The sequence below is a fragment of the Colletotrichum orchidophilum genome, assembly GCF_001831195.1.
Source record: "Colletotrichum orchidophilum strain IMI 309357 chromosome Unknown Scaffold_71.1, whole genome shotgun sequence".
Classification (NCBI taxonomy): Eukaryota; Fungi; Ascomycota; class Sordariomycetes; order Glomerellales; family Glomerellaceae; genus Colletotrichum; species Colletotrichum orchidophilum.
Window position 1 is genome coordinate 73,696 of NW_019173027.1, and position 17,122 is coordinate 90,817.

At 52.0% G+C, this 17,122-nt stretch overlaps 7 protein-coding genes across 7 annotated transcripts; 2 read left to right on the top strand and 5 right to left on the bottom strand.

Annotated features, from left to right (window-relative positions):
• Positions 1-272: 272 nt before the first annotated feature.
• Positions 273-2,151, top strand: CORC01_08374 (major facilitator superfamily transporter; the record flags this gene model as incomplete). Its single annotated transcript, XM_022620005.1, has 7 exons — positions 273-445; positions 520-574; positions 639-738; positions 800-884; positions 967-1,466; positions 1,531-1,914; positions 1,970-2,151. The coding sequence occupies 7 exons, from the start codon at positions 273-275 to the stop codon at positions 2,149-2,151; spliced, it is 1,479 nt and encodes a 492-aa protein (XP_022473462.1).
• A 103-nt stretch (positions 2,152-2,254) lies between these two features.
• On the bottom strand, positions 2,255-3,079 carry CORC01_08375 (uncharacterized protein; the record flags this gene model as incomplete). Its single annotated transcript, XM_022620006.1, has 1 exon — positions 2,255-3,079. The coding sequence occupies one exon, from the start codon at positions 3,077-3,079 to the stop codon at positions 2,255-2,257; it is 825 nt and encodes a 274-aa protein (XP_022473463.1).
• A 1,728-nt stretch (positions 3,080-4,807) lies between these two features.
• On the bottom strand, positions 4,808-5,071 carry CORC01_08376 (uncharacterized protein; the record flags this gene model as incomplete). The annotated part of the gene is made up of 1 exon (XM_022620007.1): positions 4,808-5,071. One exon carries the CDS (start codon positions 5,069-5,071, stop codon positions 4,808-4,810), a length of 264 nt encoding a protein of 87 aa, XP_022473464.1.
• A 2,193-nt stretch (positions 5,072-7,264) lies between these two features.
• On the bottom strand, positions 7,265-10,247 carry CORC01_08377 (alcohol dehydrogenase; the record flags this gene model as incomplete). Its single annotated transcript, XM_022620008.1, has 5 exons — positions 7,265-7,301; positions 7,555-8,488; positions 9,416-9,510; positions 9,924-10,016; positions 10,219-10,247. The coding sequence occupies 5 exons, from the start codon at positions 10,245-10,247 to the stop codon at positions 7,265-7,267; spliced, it is 1,188 nt and encodes a 395-aa protein (XP_022473465.1).
• A 512-nt stretch (positions 10,248-10,759) lies between these two features.
• On the bottom strand, positions 10,760-12,861 carry CORC01_08378 (high-affinity glucose transporter; the record flags this gene model as incomplete). Its single annotated transcript, XM_022620009.1, has 5 exons — positions 10,760-11,052; positions 11,107-11,568; positions 11,625-12,431; positions 12,498-12,577; positions 12,839-12,861. The coding sequence occupies 5 exons, from the start codon at positions 12,859-12,861 to the stop codon at positions 10,760-10,762; spliced, it is 1,665 nt and encodes a 554-aa protein (XP_022473466.1).
• A 454-nt stretch (positions 12,862-13,315) lies between these two features.
• CORC01_08379 (uncharacterized protein) lies at positions 13,316-13,681 on the top strand (the record flags this gene model as incomplete). The annotated part of the gene is made up of 1 exon (XM_022620010.1): positions 13,316-13,681. The coding sequence occupies one exon, from the start codon at positions 13,316-13,318 to the stop codon at positions 13,679-13,681; it is 366 nt and encodes a 121-aa protein (XP_022473467.1).
• A 2,957-nt stretch (positions 13,682-16,638) lies between these two features.
• On the bottom strand, positions 16,639-16,857 carry CORC01_08380 (uncharacterized protein; the record flags this gene model as incomplete). Its single annotated transcript, XM_022620011.1, has 1 exon — positions 16,639-16,857. The coding sequence occupies one exon, from the start codon at positions 16,855-16,857 to the stop codon at positions 16,639-16,641; it is 219 nt and encodes a 72-aa protein (XP_022473468.1).
• Positions 16,858-17,122: the final 265 nt, after the last annotated feature.

Below are 17,122 nucleotides of genomic sequence, written 5' to 3' on the forward strand. Positions count from 1 at the left end.
AGCCATATCCCCGCGACTCTAGATACGGTATTTGGCTTGGGGGAACACCTTGATGATTCAGGTTTTCTTGCTTTGTCACTAACCTAACCCCCGAGAACGTGAGGCAAACGAAACAATCGGTGTCGGCCCCCCGAGTGACTAATTAACCCCGCGAACTCGTCAACCGTTACTGCTGCCGAGGCTGCTGGTTTTCTCTCTCTGCCGAAACCTGTCTTGCCGCACCTTCATCCCCAGTTGACAGCACGCTTGCACCTCGTCTGTCGCTGCCCGGTATGCCTTCTCACTCTGATCCTTCCAGTCAACAGGACAGCCACGGTGCCGTGGTACGGATGCCTGACAGTGCTTCCAGGGCAGAGGAGAATGAGAAGAATGGCTCTGCAGCGGCGACCCCAATCAGTCACCAGCCGAGTGAGCAGGTAGAGTTCAAAGAGGGCGGCTATGGATGGTAAGTTGCGGTCTACAAACAATCGTCGCATACCGAGGAGACGTGTGTGAGATCGAGCCGCTGAAGTGTGTCAGGGTCGTCGTCGGCTGTGTCTTCCTCATCAACGCTCATACCTGGGGCTTGAACTCGGTGAGTTATTAGAAGTAGCCCTTCGTCTTGCATAGAATAGGAGAATTCTCACATTAGAGACCAGTCTTACGCCGTTTTCCTCGCCTACTATCTCAACTCCGGAGCGTTTCCCGGCGCAAGCCCCATCTCACTCGCCTTCGTCGGCGGATTGTCCTTCTCCGTCGGTGAGTCTCCTCCCATCGCCCCAAATTCTCCGAGTCATCTCACTGACTCCGCGCGAACCAGCCCTTCTCATTGCCCCGCTGGTCACCTTTTGCATCCCTCGCATCGGCACGCAACCGACTCTCGGCATCGGCGTCGTGATCCAAGCGTAAGCCGCCCGATCCCCTCCTTCACCCACTTCCGACGTCTTCCGGTACGGAAATTCCGCCCCGGTTCCTAACGCGCTCTAGGGCCGCTCTCATTGGTGCATCATTCACGACCCAGATATGGCACCTGCTGCTCTCTCAAGGTATTGGCTTCGGCATCGGCATGGGCTTCACCTTCAACTCCACCGTCGGCGTCGTACCGCAATGGTTCGTCATCCGCCGCTCGTTTGCAAACTCCATCGCCACCGCCGGCTCCGGCGTGGGAGGTCTCATCTACTCCCTGGCCACGAACGCCATGATCCGCAACATCGGTCTGCCCTGGGCGTTCCGCATCCTCGCCATCTTGTCCTTCGTCGTGAACGGCTCGTGTTGTTTGATGATGAAGGACCGAAACAAGGCCCTCGGCAGTGTCCACGTCGCATTCCACAAAGACATCTTCAAGAGGGTTGAGTTTTGGTTGTTTGTCGCTTGGGGCTTCTTTGGGCTCTTCGGATACGTCGTTTCCGTATTCTCGTTGGCGGACTACGCTCAAACAGTTGGGTTCAGCGCCAGCCAAGGGTCCATTGTGTCAGCTATGTTCAATCGTGAGTTGGTCTCTGTCTCATGAAGCATCCTACTATGAGTTGAGCTGAACCATTATGTACCTAGTGTCCCAAGGTATCGGCCGCCCAATCATCGGTTTAGTCAGTGATCGCTTCGGCCGCATCAACGTAGCTGGGCTAGGCACCATCATAGCCGGTCTCGCCACCTTCTTCCTCTGGATCTTTGCTGCCAAAAATTTCGCAGGCCTAATTGTGTTCGCCCTCTTCGGCGCATTCGCCGGGATACTCTGGCCGACAGTAGCACCAGTCGGCGCTGAGGTGGTGGGAATGCAGCTTCTCCCATCGGCACTGTCTATTTTCTGGATCATCCTCGTGATCCCAGCAACGTTTGCCGAGCCCATTGCTCTAACGATCAAAGGTTCCGGGATCAGTGCCTATCTTCCCGTCCAGCTGTTCACGGGATTCATGTACGTCGCGGCTTTCATCTCAAGTAAGTTGTCACAAACGCTTTTATCTGGCTACTTCGTTTGACTAATCGCCAAAAGTCTGGTTCCTCCGCGTGTGGAAAATCCGAGAACTTGAGACCCTGGCACTGTCAGAAGAGCAGCAAGACGACGCTCTGCGCAATAACGATGCTGTCTCGCTGACGACATCGCGGCGTACTGGGCCAAAACCTGGTATACTAAGGTCTTTGATCAAGGGCGTTTTGACTGTCCAGCGAGTCTAGGAATCTGGCGACGTTGACATGGGGAAGCCACATGAAGACCCTGAATAGTTGGCTTTTATCTGTTGTAATTGAACCAAAGCCACGTGTAACAATACCAAAACTCTCACACACTTGGAATAAACCTCCAAGCTCCTGGAATGAAACTAGCCATCAATCCAAAGATGACTCGTGGTAGAATCTCAGGCCCGTATCTCGAGAAGCCTTCCTTCGCTAATTCCGACGTGACACCGACGGCGCCGGTTTCCTTGTACGCTTCCTCCGTGGCCAACTCTGCGAATGCCGCACCCAGATCCGGGTACGAGCAAGCCAGACCCACGGACTCAGTGCTAATGGTGTAACCGCTGGCCTCTTCGTCAATAATAGCGGGTGGCTGCACCAATAACAGTAGCAACAGGTCCGGCTCAGCCTGCAAGCAAGCATGTGCCTTCAAGAGATCCGCGTAGGGATAATAAAAGGCATTCTTTATCATCCACCTCACGAGTCTCGGCGACTTCTCTTCGAATCGCTCGTTCCACGTCGCGGACGAAAGCAGAATGAACCACGGCTTCGTCCACTCCGCTCCTCTCTCCTTTTGCAGCTGCTTCAACGCCGCGACGATTGTCTTTGTTGCATCTTGCAGAACACGGACAGTGGGTTTGTTGTCGTTCTCGCCCAGCGCGCAGATGACGGTGTCGGCGCCGTCGAGGCAGGCTTTCACGCGGGTCTCGTCGGTGACCTGGGCCTCGATGATGTCGACATTGTCGTCCGTCTTGAATTGTGGAAAGGTTTTGATAAGCTTTTCGCGAGAACGGACAAAGATTTTCATGTGAGAAAAGGGATTTGTTGGCTTGGAAAGAAGGGCTTTCAGTGTTTCGCTCCCGGTGCGGCCGGTTGCGCCGAAGATGGCCAACGTTCGGCCTGAAGTTGGGAGCTTTGAGTCCGATGGCATTTTGGAATAGATTCTACTTCACACCAGAGCTCGCTGAAAGCTTGTCCAAACCTTTATTAAATTTTCTCGCGGGCCGCGAACATTTAAAGAAAGATTTGTTGGGGAGAATGTGAATCCGTGGCCTTACCGTGCTTTCCATCATGTACCGACCGGAACGGCCCCGGACATTTGTAAAAAGTCGGTCCGTATGGGGAATCCCAGCATCTGAAACACATTGTTAGTATATTTGTTTGATTGTTCAACGCCGGTTCCACCCGTAAGGGCAAATGGCCCCTACGTCGGCTATCGGAAACTCTACCTTTACACACCGGTACAGTACGAATACAAAATGAAATAGGGAGTGGCCTATTTTACCGGTAAGACAAGATTAGTTGCGGCTCGAGGCCGTGCGGTTTGGCACGTCTTAGCTGGGCGATCACCGTCATAGACTACAACCGAGCGTATCACTCCCAAGTACGTACGTACAGGCATGGCCACACGCACTAGAGTCGGGCATGCGAACGTCATAGGCGCCCGCGACCCGTGAAGTTACGTGGCTATGTATCCCACCCTAATCCGGTGCCATAAATTAACCAATCTCGTACTCCTTCGAAAGCGATTTTAAAGATGCAGGGTTTTTGGATCGGTGGACGGTGGTTGGAATTGTCCGCCGTGAAAAGTCCGTTATTGTCCCGTCGCCGCATCGACATTTTTCGGCGGCTGAAAAGTTAGTACCGACGACTAGTTAAGCCGAGCATCGGTAGATTTGTGATTCAACGGCTTGATTTCCAGTCTCTATCATCGCCAGCTGGGTCACGGAAGCTTGAAACGTCCGTTTCGGGACAGTGACTCCGACTCCTTGTGATGTCAATGGACAAATGCATCTGATGGCCAATTCCATATTTCTGGTAGTTGAATTCTGTGATCAAGCCGATTGGATGTGAACAATACTCAGGTCGGCGAGGCTTAGCTCGTCAATCCCAGTGACCAACAAACATAACTTGTACCTCTGATCGCAACGTCTAATGAACATAAGCTTGTAGAAATTACAGCAACTACAAAGACGGGAATCATCTTATGACAACACGCTTCTCAGTTCTACACGACTTCTCCCAATCGACCACTCCCAATTTGGACATTGCTAGCGAAGGGGCTGCTTTGCAACGGGCGTCCATCTGCAGGACAGAGTGGGAGGCTATGACAAGCACCTAATTGACTGAAATCGTCTAATGTGGTCAATTGGATAGCACATGCTTGCGCTGTCCGGCTATGATAGTCTGACAGCTTCGGCACTGGCTGCGATTGGTTTGAGTCGTAGGAAGGCAAATGCTTTAAGGGTCCTCAAAGTCATTGGGCCGCTCACTCAAAAGCTAGCCCAAGTGAGAAAATTCCACTAGTTAGGCAGCATCAAGATTCTTGCAGAGTCGAGCGATGCTCAACGGCAGGCGCCGAATCAACTAATTCTCGTAAACGAAAACTTTTTATCAAAACTGAATAATCTTCAGTTTCACAGTCTTGTCACTCCATCCAGTCCAAAAAGCATTTGCTGCACCTAGCGACTAGGATAGCTAACGATCATGCTAGAGGATACTACCACTCCAGCCCATCTGGGCATTACATAGGAGTGCAACCTACAAGACAATGTTTGGTCAGTCAAGCACACTATGCAGCGTCTCAAAGAATCAACTCACTCATTCCCAATCGATTGAACAAAGTTGACGTCAATCCAACGCTTCCGAAACCAATCGTTTAAGGACAACTGGTTCCAGTGCAGAGATATTCGCCGTTGCCGATAGGTTTACAGCTGCAGCCGCGAGCCTCGATCTCGACGCCCCTCTTGGTCATGGCAGGCGTAGGGATAAAGTCCTTGGGGCACAGCCTGCCGCTGCAAATCCACTCTCCGCCGACCTTGTGGCAAGAGCACTGTCTGGCAACGAGCTCAGCTTCGGGAGCGGGAGCCGCGGCCGCGAGGGCAGCAAAGAGGGTGACGAAGGTGAAAATGGAGAACTTCATGTTGCCTTTTTTTTAAAGGTGATTTGCTTGGTTGGCTGAAGTAAGGATTCAATTGACTGTAGGCTGTGAGTTGCTGTGAAGTTGCGATTTACTATGTCGATGACAACAGAAGGGGCGACTATTTATGTTTTGCGAGAACCCGGCCTCTCCGGCTATCTCATTTTCTAATCGTGGCCTTCAAGGTCTAGAAATTTCATGGGTTTCCCGCATTCGCCTTCGACGCCTCAGGCTTTGCGAGCTTCCTCTTCTGGCCAATATGCACCTGCAACTCAACCTTCGGCTTCGCCCTGTCTTGCTGGAACTGGAGGTATGTTACCCAAAAGCTTGATAATATTCGAGAGTGATTCTGATGATTGGAAGGAGTGCCTATCTGAAGGATCGCGCTTGTGCTGGCCATTTTGCGCAGCTGTGCCTTTTGATAGCATAGCCATGCCCAAAGCAGCAGGTCATTAAAAAAGATGCGCGGTGTGTATACAAACGTTGCCTGCAGAAGGTTACGAGATATGAGACTTGCCTAGCTCTTGGGAAAAAATCCTTTCATGTGCGGCACTTATGAATTGGCTGTTAAGGTATTTGAGAAATTTTTAATTGCACTTGTGCGTTACGATGGTTCGTGGGCTAATCATCGTTTGGTCAGGAGAAGTGCAGCTGTGTTGGAAGCAGAATCTATGGCTGGGATTTTGGGGTCACATTGTGCCAAGCAATACTATCAAGCGAGTTCCAATCAAGCCAATAGAAATTGAAAATGCGAATATGTGTCCTAGATCCTACGAAGGCCAAGTCCAAAGTTGCATCCAACCGGAACTCCACTAAGTTGCCAAGCCCTCCAGCAACGTAAGACGCCAAGCAGCACTCTAATGCGTTTGGGAGGCGTGGAATAGCACATCCCCAGTTGAGTCCTGATTTCTCTTTCAATTGATCTGCAGGAATGCCTTCGTGATGAAGATGAGAGACGCTCATTGTTTTCAGCTCGTATCCGGTTCAATCATTGATGGATTCAACGATACTTATTGCTGAAAGTGAAAACGCGATCCTCACTGATACCTTGTGATCCACCAAACCAAGCCATGTGACAGAAGACTGAACTGAATCTCATCGTGGTGCGATAATTGTATTCGTGCAAGATAGCATCTCCTAACAGCGAAATATAAGACGCCGAAAGCGGCAGGGAGCAGTTGAGAGAGGTGGCGGTCAAAGCCAGCTTGCAGATTGAATATCACTCCCTATTTGAAGTGATTTGAACCAGGGAGATTCAACAAAGTTGAGATCTGCGTTGCTGGTGATAACATACTAAAGTACATACTCAGTAAGTTTCTATGACTACCTTACGGAAGGCCGCCCTTCGTCATCCTACCCAGTCTGGGCGAAGATGGGAGCGCGACCACCAGTGTAGACGTCACAGAGTGGCATATACCACAGTTTCCGTCTTGGGTAGAAGCGAGGCCACCCTGACGCGGCGCTCCTACCCCTTTGACGGGGCCCCGGGGCCTTCATCTGGGCAATCACCCCCCGGGTCTCATATGGTGCCCAGGGACGCGACTTTGATTCCAGCATAGTGTTGCTCGTCTCCGGATTTGGTGACCTAAATGAAGTACTTGCCGTTCATGTGGTAGAATCGCCAGCCCTCGACTTATCTGTGGGCATTCTTAGTGTACACGACCTGGTCGGAGTCAGTATCTGAAATGACTATATTAGTTTGCTAATACACCTCGTTTCGAACCTCCGTGAAATCGTCCGATGATGGTTATGCGAGACGGATTTCGATAGCTCCGTAAGCAATGACGTCCAATATCAAGAGACCTTCCGGAAGACGGCCAATTTAACTCAGATCCCGACGCATAAAACTTTCCAACATTGAGCAGCATTCTTCGAAACCTTTTCTACTGAAGCATGCCACCTGAGGATGCTTTTTCGATTGCAGGTTCGAAAGGACTCAATATCTTGCCCAGCCGTGTAAGTCTTAGCGGCGATAATGCGGAGCTAGATGGCCCTTCGGGGCCTTCTTCCATCGGGCGTGTAAGAGTGTGTTGGGATTCGCAACTTATGCGCGTCTTTCTTACAAGGACCAGATCACATTGCAAACATGTACCAATCGTGTTTCATAGCTATAGGCTTTGCCTCAGTACTTCACTAGCTAATAATTGACTTCTCATCTGCATTTTTGTCTCATTGAACGCGATAAGTGATTTTCTCTCATCTGGCTTCGAGGTAGTTGAAGGCAACGAACGCCCTGATCCAAGTCAATACCAAAGGTTTCCTATGCTCCTTCGAGCGTGCATCAGATCTTGCTCCCACTGCTTGCCTCATTCATTCGAAGTGACTTCCTCATTCAATCGCTGTGTATTGTTCTCATATCTTTGTTGGCTCGCTTGTAGATTTCTTTCATCGTGACTTCACCCTCTACGCCCCTCCATTTCCTCCCGTCCAAGTGCCGAAGACACAACTGTTTCCCTTCATCGGGATAAAACAACCAACAAGCCCACCTTGCCCACATGCCCTGTTCTTTCATCTGAGTCCTTGCCCGGTGCCCGATTGTGTCCTCGATAAATGCACCTCTGGGTATCGCCAGCCTGGTGGGAAAGACACGCGTAAGGTAATGGTCGGTCGCTGCGATGTGAGGCTTGTCATGCCAGAAGAACATAGGCGTCAATGGCACCTGTGTCTTTGGATGCGATGGGGGCGTGAATCCCCGCTTGAGTTTTGTCGTCAACATCCTTAGTTGCGGGAACTCTTGCGCATGAGCAGTCTCGGCATACTTCAGCATTCGCACTGATGCCAGACAGACATATTTCACCGGGCTTTCTTCATCTGCGTCTTGGGTCTTCATGACGTCTAGTATTGGTGCCACGGGAATGTCGTAGACCAGCGTCCAGTCATGCTGATGCACCCAGACATAGGGCGTCGTCGTCATTCTGAGAGCTGTTCGCACTGCCAGACCAAAGCCCAGCCTCTCTGACGGCTCGACAAAGGAGACGCGGATGTCCTTTGTCCGGCTCACTGTAAAAATCGCTGAGTTTGTCGTAACGGTCGTCGCTCGCCCGTTATAGCCATACTCGGCTTCGCCTTGCTCTTGATTCAACTCGTCCGGGCGCTCGTGCTGGCTATATTCTCCCAGCACGAGCTTCTTGACATTTTCCTTGTACTCCGCATACTCCTCTGCGCCCTTTTCCGTGACCTGGCCCTTTTTCAACCTTGGAACGTCTCCAATACGCTCATACGTGTCCAGGACAACGATGATGCGACACGACAGGAGGTCCCCGCAGTGAAGGCGGATGGATTTAAAGACCGCATCCAAGAGTTCTGTTGCGGGTGCGGACGGGGTCGGCGACGTAGTTATTATAAGCGTCAGAAGCTCGGAAATTGACGCCGATGCTGGCGGCGCAGGAGTGGAGGACATGCCTTTCCCACCACTTGTGACTTTGTATGAGAAAAGTTGGCAGTGGAAATATTCCCCTTGCGGGACGTCGATTGGTACGTATCTGATCGGAGTTAAGACTTTTCTCGACCAAGTGGGGCACCGGAGTCTGGACCAAAATTGTTAGTCGCGAGTGCCAGCGGAAGATGATGTGGCTTGCAACGCAACACAGTAGCTTTCGCGAATTGAGAATGAAGTCAACAAGATACTAAATACATACATACATACATATACTGCATGTAATGGGTCGATTTCATGATTTCTTGGAAAGACAACCGCAGTTGTCGTCATGATGCCGTTCGACGCTTTCGGGGCTGTCTGAGCGTCAATGGCCAATCCCGGGCCCGGACTAGCAAACCCTGACTCGGCACGGCGGCCCGCTTGGGTCGGGCCCGCAACCGCGAAAAAATCAATCCCGGAATTTAGGATGCAGAATTTTCAAAAGATTATGACCAGCCTGGGGGTCGAACCCAGAATCTCCTGATAACGTATTCAATCGTAGTCAGACGCCTTGCCATTGGGCCAACCGGCCATGGTTATTTGAATCCATTGCTGGATGTTGCGTTCTGGGATACTGTCACGCAATATGATGCCAGAAGATACATCGTCGTGGGTCTTCTACACCACAAAATGGATCAACCAACACTAATCTTGCCCCCAAAGCCCCTACGGACAATCTGATGATGGCCACGACGGTGATAAATCAATCACGTCAATAAATTATTCAGTTCCATCGCCCTAGGTATCCCAGCCAGCCAAACTCAAGGAAAGCAGATCCATATCCCGGTCTTTACGTCCAATCATTCCCCAGAGATCTCTTAAACAGACCGCCGGTCTCAAGTCTTCTCCTTTCAGGCACTCAGAGAGAATTACCCGCCGCATATCTCCGACGTCTATGCGCCGTTGCAATGCATATCGCAGTTCCACACCGGGGCGGCCGTCGGCGACGGCGTCTTCAACCCACATCGTCGTCGCGGCGGGTGCTGCTGTCGTTGCGGTGCCATCGGTGTCTGAGCCAGCCGTCCTGTGATGAGTGCCAGTATCAGCTCCGATCGGTATCGAACATTGCTAGCCCGGGGAGGGGAATGACTTTGGTGCTGCCACGTTCTTGAGGTCCAGCATCTCTGAGCTCTGCCTGGCGAGCATGTTCCCGGACACTCCGACAACGATAATTAGCAGTTCAAAAAGGTATTCCAATATGCACCAGAGTATGATCAGCGAGGGTGGGTACGAAGGGGGACCTCTGGCTCGTCGAGCCCAAATACGAAGCCGAGGCCAAGGACGCCTTTCTTCGAGGTCTACAACCACGCGTCAGCCCAAGACCAACGTCTGCTCCGTCGCGAGGTGGAAGAAGTCTACGGTAGCATCGACGCGTTCCGCAACCTGGAGTGGCGCTTACTTCTTTGGACATTGTGGTTCACCGAGATAATTCCCTACCGGGACTTGAGCGCGCTGATGGAGGCGTTGGCAAGGGCCAGTCCCCGAACGATGAAGGAGTGGACTCTCCGTTTCGACCCGAGCACGTGGAAGCTAGACGCGCGGTTCCATTAGATGACCAGTGAGTTGGACCCGAGTAAGAAGGTGGAAAATGTAAAGGATGGGAAGGGGAATCTCTTGGTTTCTGCGCCGGGCACAATGTCCATGGGTCCGCTGGTATATCCGGAGCATGCAGTCACCATGCCCACTCTCGATCACTGAATTCAGTTTTTTGTGATAAAGTTTGGGACCATACAAGTATGGGAGCATAGTCGCCTTGGACATGGTGTTTGAAAACGACGGGGTAAAACAAATCCAGTGGAGGGCGGCTGAACCACTCATTATTTTTTTCCAATATCCTCAGCTTTTTGTTTCTCATGTTACATCCCCGATGAATATAAACTGAGGCCTCAGTTGAAGACCATCCACAACCAGAAGAGACCGGAATTTCGCTTTCACTAGATGGCTTCCGGACCCTGAAAGACAGAACAATCCTTGTCAAATCAAATTTCACACCGTGTGGCCGCCAAGTTAAATATCAGAATCGATCCGGCTTATATAGAATCAGGATTCTACGAGGTATTTGTAGGTGACGTCGCTTCCAACCTTTGAGACTAAAAGCAATGAATTTGAGCATTATAAACAATCTTGGTATTTTCTGCATCAATCAGTCTGCTTTCTCTTACATTCGCATTGACCTACTTCAAACCCGCCTGTTATCATGACAGCCTTCTCTTACAACAGCCCCTCTTTACTATTATATTGTAGGCTCGAGTATTAGCACTCTGCTCTCGTGTCTATACATTGAATCCCTTCTTCTCGGGCTCAGAAACGATATCGTGGTCATCTGTTGCAGAAACGGCGCCGTGGCGGATGACCTTGAGGTTTCCGGCGGCGATCTCTTGTTCGATGTCGTCGAGACGAGACTTTTTGTGGTGAGTCTTCCAGGCGGGGAGGCCGGAGTTGAAGACATCATCCATCTCCTCGAGCGTGAAACCCTTGGTCTCAGGAGCAAAGAAGGCGGTGTGAAGGAAAGCAAGGGCGTTGAAAGTTGCGAAGATGTAATACATCTTGTAGTTGATGTTCCACACTGCCAAATGCCTGTTAGTGTGTATATGAGAAATGTCATTCGGTTTCGGCTTACACAGAGGTGGAACGGCAAAAGCAAGGACCATGTTCCAGAACCAGTTGGTCGATGTAGACAGGGAGACCGCCTTGGCACGAATCTTGCTCGGGAAGATCTCGGCGGGGTAAGTCCAGGACACCGGACCCCAGGTAGTCGCAAAGGTTGCGACAAAGAGATACGAACAGGAGACGATGGCGGCGGAAACAGGCGTTTTGTTGAGGACGAGCCAAGTGACAGACTCATTATCGGAGTTGCGTGTCGCATCGGTGTTTGGCTCTCCGTAGTACTGCTGCAGCGCGCCAGAAATGAATAGCCAGGTCATCATCATGAAAGAGCCGCCAACCAGCAGTGGACGACGGCCAAGCTTGTCGATGAAGATAATGGCAGGAAGCGTCATGAGGACGTTGATGATATACTGAATGGATGCAGTCAGGAGTGGGTTGCCCATGCCAGCACCCTGCATGATGTAGACAATGTAGTCTGAATCGCTTTAGCAACTATTCGTTGAAGCTCGCAAATGTAATGTCGTCACTTACACATCATGATGTTCATACCACACAACTGGGACCACATCTGAATGCTCATGCCGAGCAACACACGCTTATACATACGAGGGGCGACAAGACCCTTGAAACTCGAAATATTCTCTTCGCGCTCGAATCGGAGAGCCTCCTCGATCTCCTGGTATTGGGCTAGAACCTTGGGGTGGTTGATGTCGCCACCACCGTGAAGATGGGCGAGGACCTGGATGGCTTCATCCCAACGGTCCTTGCTAGCAAGCCAACGAGGACTGTAAGGGAAGAAGAAGAGTCCGACAAACAAGACGGCGGCAGGGACAATCTGAACTCCCCAGGGAATGCGGAAAGCGGCGGTTGGCTGATCCGGATCACTTGGGCCATTTCCAATGCCCTCGGCAGCGCCGTACTGAATAAAGTATTGAATCAAGATACCCCAAGTGATTGCCCACTGCTGGAGCGAAACAACGCGGCCACGGATCTCCTTGGGAGCGATTTCGGACTGGTAGACGGGGACAATGGAGGATGCGATACCAACACACATGCCCGCAATGACACGGCCGACGCAAAGCATGCCGACGTTGACAGAAGCGCATTGCAGAATGGCGCCGATGGTCCAAATGACACAGGAGAACTGCAGTGCGACCTTTCGAGAGTACCTGTCTGCAATGAAGGAGGAGACGAGAGATCCGACGAGGGAGCCGGCAGGCATGGAAGCAGTAATACCACCCTGGCGGTAAGATGTAGGATTTCCGAAATATCTCTTATAAGCTCCGGTTCCTAGAACACCACTCATGGAGCTGATGTCGAAGCCGAAGAGGCCACCACCTGGGTTCTAGTCAGCATTAACCACAAGGTGAGGCCCGCCGAGGACTGAGGGGGGAAATCGCGTACCGATGGCGGCGAAACCGCAAATGAAGTAGATGTTTTGCGCCTGATACATGATGGTGGTATTCGCTTGAAGGCGACTGTGTCTGATGTTGGGTTCAGTTACAATTAGTGGATTTGTCTGTCTTGATAGGACGAGGCGAAGTTGGGATGTCGTATGTATGCGTCAGCGGAGGTTCCTCAAGGCTCTTGAATAGGTTTACTGGTGGGCACGACCGAAACTTAAAGTAAACGGCAAGGTACAGTCGGAGGTGATTTTGCTGGGTACCTCTGGACGCGGTTCTGGGGCGGCTGTGTGTATGGCGCCCGAGTCGCAGGCTGGGTAGCGACACGGCCCACCGTCGTACCGAGTTACGACGTCGAATGACATTGGAGTGGCCGGTCGAGGCGATCGAGGGGGACCCTGGTTTGGAGGGACTGGACGGACCGAATGCAAAGGTTGGCACATTGGGTTGCCAAGGTTGATGTGGAGGATTGCCCATCCTGTGGTATATGAGGGGGTCATGGGAAGAAGCAGATGCGGAGGAATCATGAAGGGTGCGGACGATCAGTTCCTTGAAGGGCTATAGGGCCATTAAGTGACACGTCGGACGAGCGCGGCGAAGACGCAAAAGTCTGAGCCGCTGCCGGGTTGTTGGTCGAGACGGCTGAGGTTGAGGAGTCGATTGATCGGGAATCGCATGCCTGCATAAGGTACCTAAGTCGGGAGAGCTCGAGAAAGTGCGACCACATGAGGCACAGTGAGGTAGAGTGAATCAGAATCTCTCAGCGAACCATTGATCATCCGGGGGGTGTGAGCATTTGTGTGGTGTGTGGGAGACAGGATGCGGAGAGAAGAGGGGAGTCAAATCAGGATGGCAGAGATGGGCAGCCGTGAATGGCTTGCGAGATTGGATGATTGGCGATGGTGCCAGAAAGGCAGCGTGGGAGACTCAGCCGAGAAGGCTGGGCGAGATATCAAATGCCACACGGGTGGTAGAAGTGTCGTTGCATCGCATGTCCCATGCTGTGCTCGTCGGTATCCTGCTGCAAAGTTGTGCAGACCGGGGGCCTTGCCTAGCTGCCTGCCTGTTTGTCGCTTGTGCTGCTCAGTCAATTATCGGAACAGGAACGAGAACCTTGGTGATGTGGACACGGATGGACACCTGGGCTGTTGTCGGTTTCCCTCGCGCTGGTGCCATGTTTGCTAGTTTGTTAGGTAGCTTGTCAGCTTGTTAGCGAATTAGCTTGTTAGTCATGGGGTTGGAACTGCACAGCAATCAACCCACGAAGACAGGCCAGCCGTCAAAGTCAGCAAGCAGTAAGGTAGGTACTCGTATCTACCGGGCCCACCTCAGGCGCCTGGTCGTCCAAGTCGATACGTTCCGAATTCAGTGCCTGACTGAGGAAGGAACACATGGTTCGTTCGCCCTTTCCCTATGTCCAGAATAAGGTACCAGAGCTAAGTCCCCGCGTGAGGTGGTCTGTTTGGCTTTTCCGGCCGGACCCCTGCTCACCCTCTACCCCGGGTCCGCGGCCGGTTCAAGGACAGTGGACCATCCCCCTGTCGCGCTCCCCCCTCCACCAGTCTATGGACCAATCTACGCAGCCTATTTCCCCCGCAAACGACTTGGATCACAATGGAAATAAAGATCAAACACGCAACTCTAATGTCTGCCAGTTACATCGTCGCTCAGGTGAGCTGCGTAACCACTTGCATTACCTAGGTACTTCATTTACCTAAATACCTATCTGACAGTCCACACTAGGTTAGGTACTGTAAGGTTATCAGGTTGAAGGAAAAGGATCGAGGAAAGTTGGTCGCCGTCCCTGGTACCTAGATGGAAGGTTTCGCCCAGACGATGTGATTGAAATATCATTACTTCGTGCCGACAAGATCATTGTCTTGGAGCCACGAAGACAGCCTTGGGACGAGCTTGGCAATGGAAAGGCTGCCACGGGATGGGATTCGGACGCGAATTGGAGAAGCCATGGTAGATGTCAGGCGCCAGAAGAAGTGTACGGTGTTGTACCACCAATACGGCGTGTGTATCTTCCAAAACGATAAGTATCCTTACTTTGCACCTGCGGGGAACAGCTCTCGGGAGAACCAGCGGAAAACTCGTGCAAGTCCAGGTTGAAAGCTTGCTCTTCGAGATGCAATGTTTGCAGAGGAGATGGGGTATCCATGGGTATCCATGAGCCCACTCGGTCTCTCTCCTAAGGTACCTATGCTAGCCTCATCGAGGTCGCCGCAACTTACTCCATCTTTGGACAAGGACAAGAGACCGACTAGAGTGGTTTGCTCGAGTCTCCAAAGGCTTGCGACACGAAAGCGAGGCTCTCCGGTAAGTTAGGCCACAGTGCACACAGCCCTTTCCCTGTTGACCCCAATTCCCTTCCTCGCCCCCATCCTCCCATGGCGAAAGATCCATCCTGGCTCCTGCTTCCCCGGCCTCCACTCACAGCCACCTCTCCAGTCGCACCTCCCTCGAGGCGACACAACCTCATCGCATCAATCCTTCCATCCAGAGTCTGACAAACGGGCAATTTAATTGGATGGCGGCAAGGTAGTGATCATTCAACTCATTCCTTCCTTCCAGCAATGTGAACTTCTGCCAGTAGGGTGACCTCGACGCCACCTCTCGTTGTTGCCCTCCTCAAGCCACCCGCATCATCTCACTTTCGAGTGTCCAAGGCTCCAACTTTCTCACCCATACAGTATGTCTGTCCAATATCCCGTCACCGAACCTCCATGTCTCTGTTCGCCCGTTTGCCATGAACAGAATTCCAAGAAGCACCCCGCTCTTCCAAGTCCCGCCGAGAATACAGCGGCACGCCTTGCCAACGCTCATGCACACTTCGCCTTGCAACGGTCTCACGACCACCCCTTCACGGACGCTTTCTGTCAACCTGTGCAGGTGCTCTGGCGGCTTTGGGACCCCTCTTTTCCGAAATCATGCTTATTTGCAAGCCATGGATGCCGCTCCCCCAGCTTGTCCTCGTTCTTGTTTTGCGGGCCCATCATCGAACCACTTCTCCGACCCGGGGCAACCCAGCCTGCAGTGTATCCCGGTCAACGTCGTACATCAAGACGACCACGACTCGCACCTGATATTTCGAAATTTTCCAAACTTTCTGCCCTTACATCTTGGCATGCTCAAAGCCCAGGAATCAAGTATTATTCTTTGCATCCCTCTACATCACTTTTGACATTTCATAATCCCCTCCAAACTCTAAGCCACGGAGAATCTACTCAGCCAAGGTATTACACCGCAGACTCCCCGAAGAAGGGCCCCGCTTGTCACCGTCCTGCCGGTCATTTGGTACCTTTCTGCCGGATATCAACACGCCCGACTACTGCACCCGAACCACTGGGCCGACAACCCCGGTCCAACGCACATCTATTCCGTGCTCTTTACTCCCCTCCACACAAGACACCGAATGAAGAGGTCCTTCATTGGCCCAAGTCTGAAACTCCATGATAGGATGACAACGCTGCAACGTTACCCTGATGCGGAGATTCATACTGACCGAACTTAGTAGTCGACCCGTCAACCTCCTTGAGATTCTTGCTACTACAGTCATATGCTGGGCGGCGAGCTGGCAAGGCTGGGCATTGGCTATTCTATCTTTTTATTTGAAGCCGGATGAACCACCCACGTACCGGCCGAGAGGACTCAATCAACCTCAGCTTGTGCACTTGATCTCACAACAGCCCATGCAATGCTCTCTCTCTGAATATGCTCGCTTATGAATGATATGTTGATTTCTCTTGCACAGTCATGAATCCGTTGGCGTTCGCCGCCTGCTTAGATGCTGTCCTAGCCCTTCCACCGTCCTACGCGTGCGCTTGCTTGTGAAAGGCCAGCAAGGTTACAAAGTTGAATTAGCACACACTCACGGTAACTTCGATGAGGCGGTCTGGGTTCGACGAGGCGCGAAACGTAAAAATCCTGCCCTCTTCAAGATACCTAGATCAAAGAGGAAATGCCCTCAAGGTCTAGATTTAAAAAGCTGCCAGGGTAAGAGCCGGCTTCTCGCCGTCATCCTCCCATTTCGTTTGGCTGCACCTGCCGGTGGCATCCGAGGTTGCACGGCACCCTCCGAGCAGGAGAGGAACTGAGTCGACGTCGCGTCTCTAGCTGTATCGACAGGCCACGTCTGCCTACCACGCATGGTGAACAGTCCCCTCCTTTGCGACGTCGGCCCTCGTGTTGTTGTATCCCTCTCCACACCCATGCGCAGAGGCACAGTAAAATGCAGTGAGAAAAGAGGCCGACAAACCCCGAAGAGCGTCGGCCAGAGTTTGTTGTTTATTATTGTTGTTTTCTGTTCGCGAGTCCTCGTGCCAGATCTCCTTAGGAAGATCTACCTCATCGCTCATGGCCCCCGTACAAGCCCCCGCAAGGAAGCTTGCCCGGTGTCCCTGTCATCTGTGAATCCGTCAGCAAGTCGGGGGCTATGCAGCACCCAGATCAAGTGAGCAAAGGCATCCCGCCTCCCGAAGGAAATGTAGCCACTGCATAGATTAGTAAACTTCTGAGCCTCTAGGGCTAGGGGTTTCGGTAAGTAGAAATAGTAAAGAGTCCTTGTTCATTCTTGAGCCCACTAGGGCTGGGCCCAATTGCTTCGGTAGCTGGCCAGCGGGA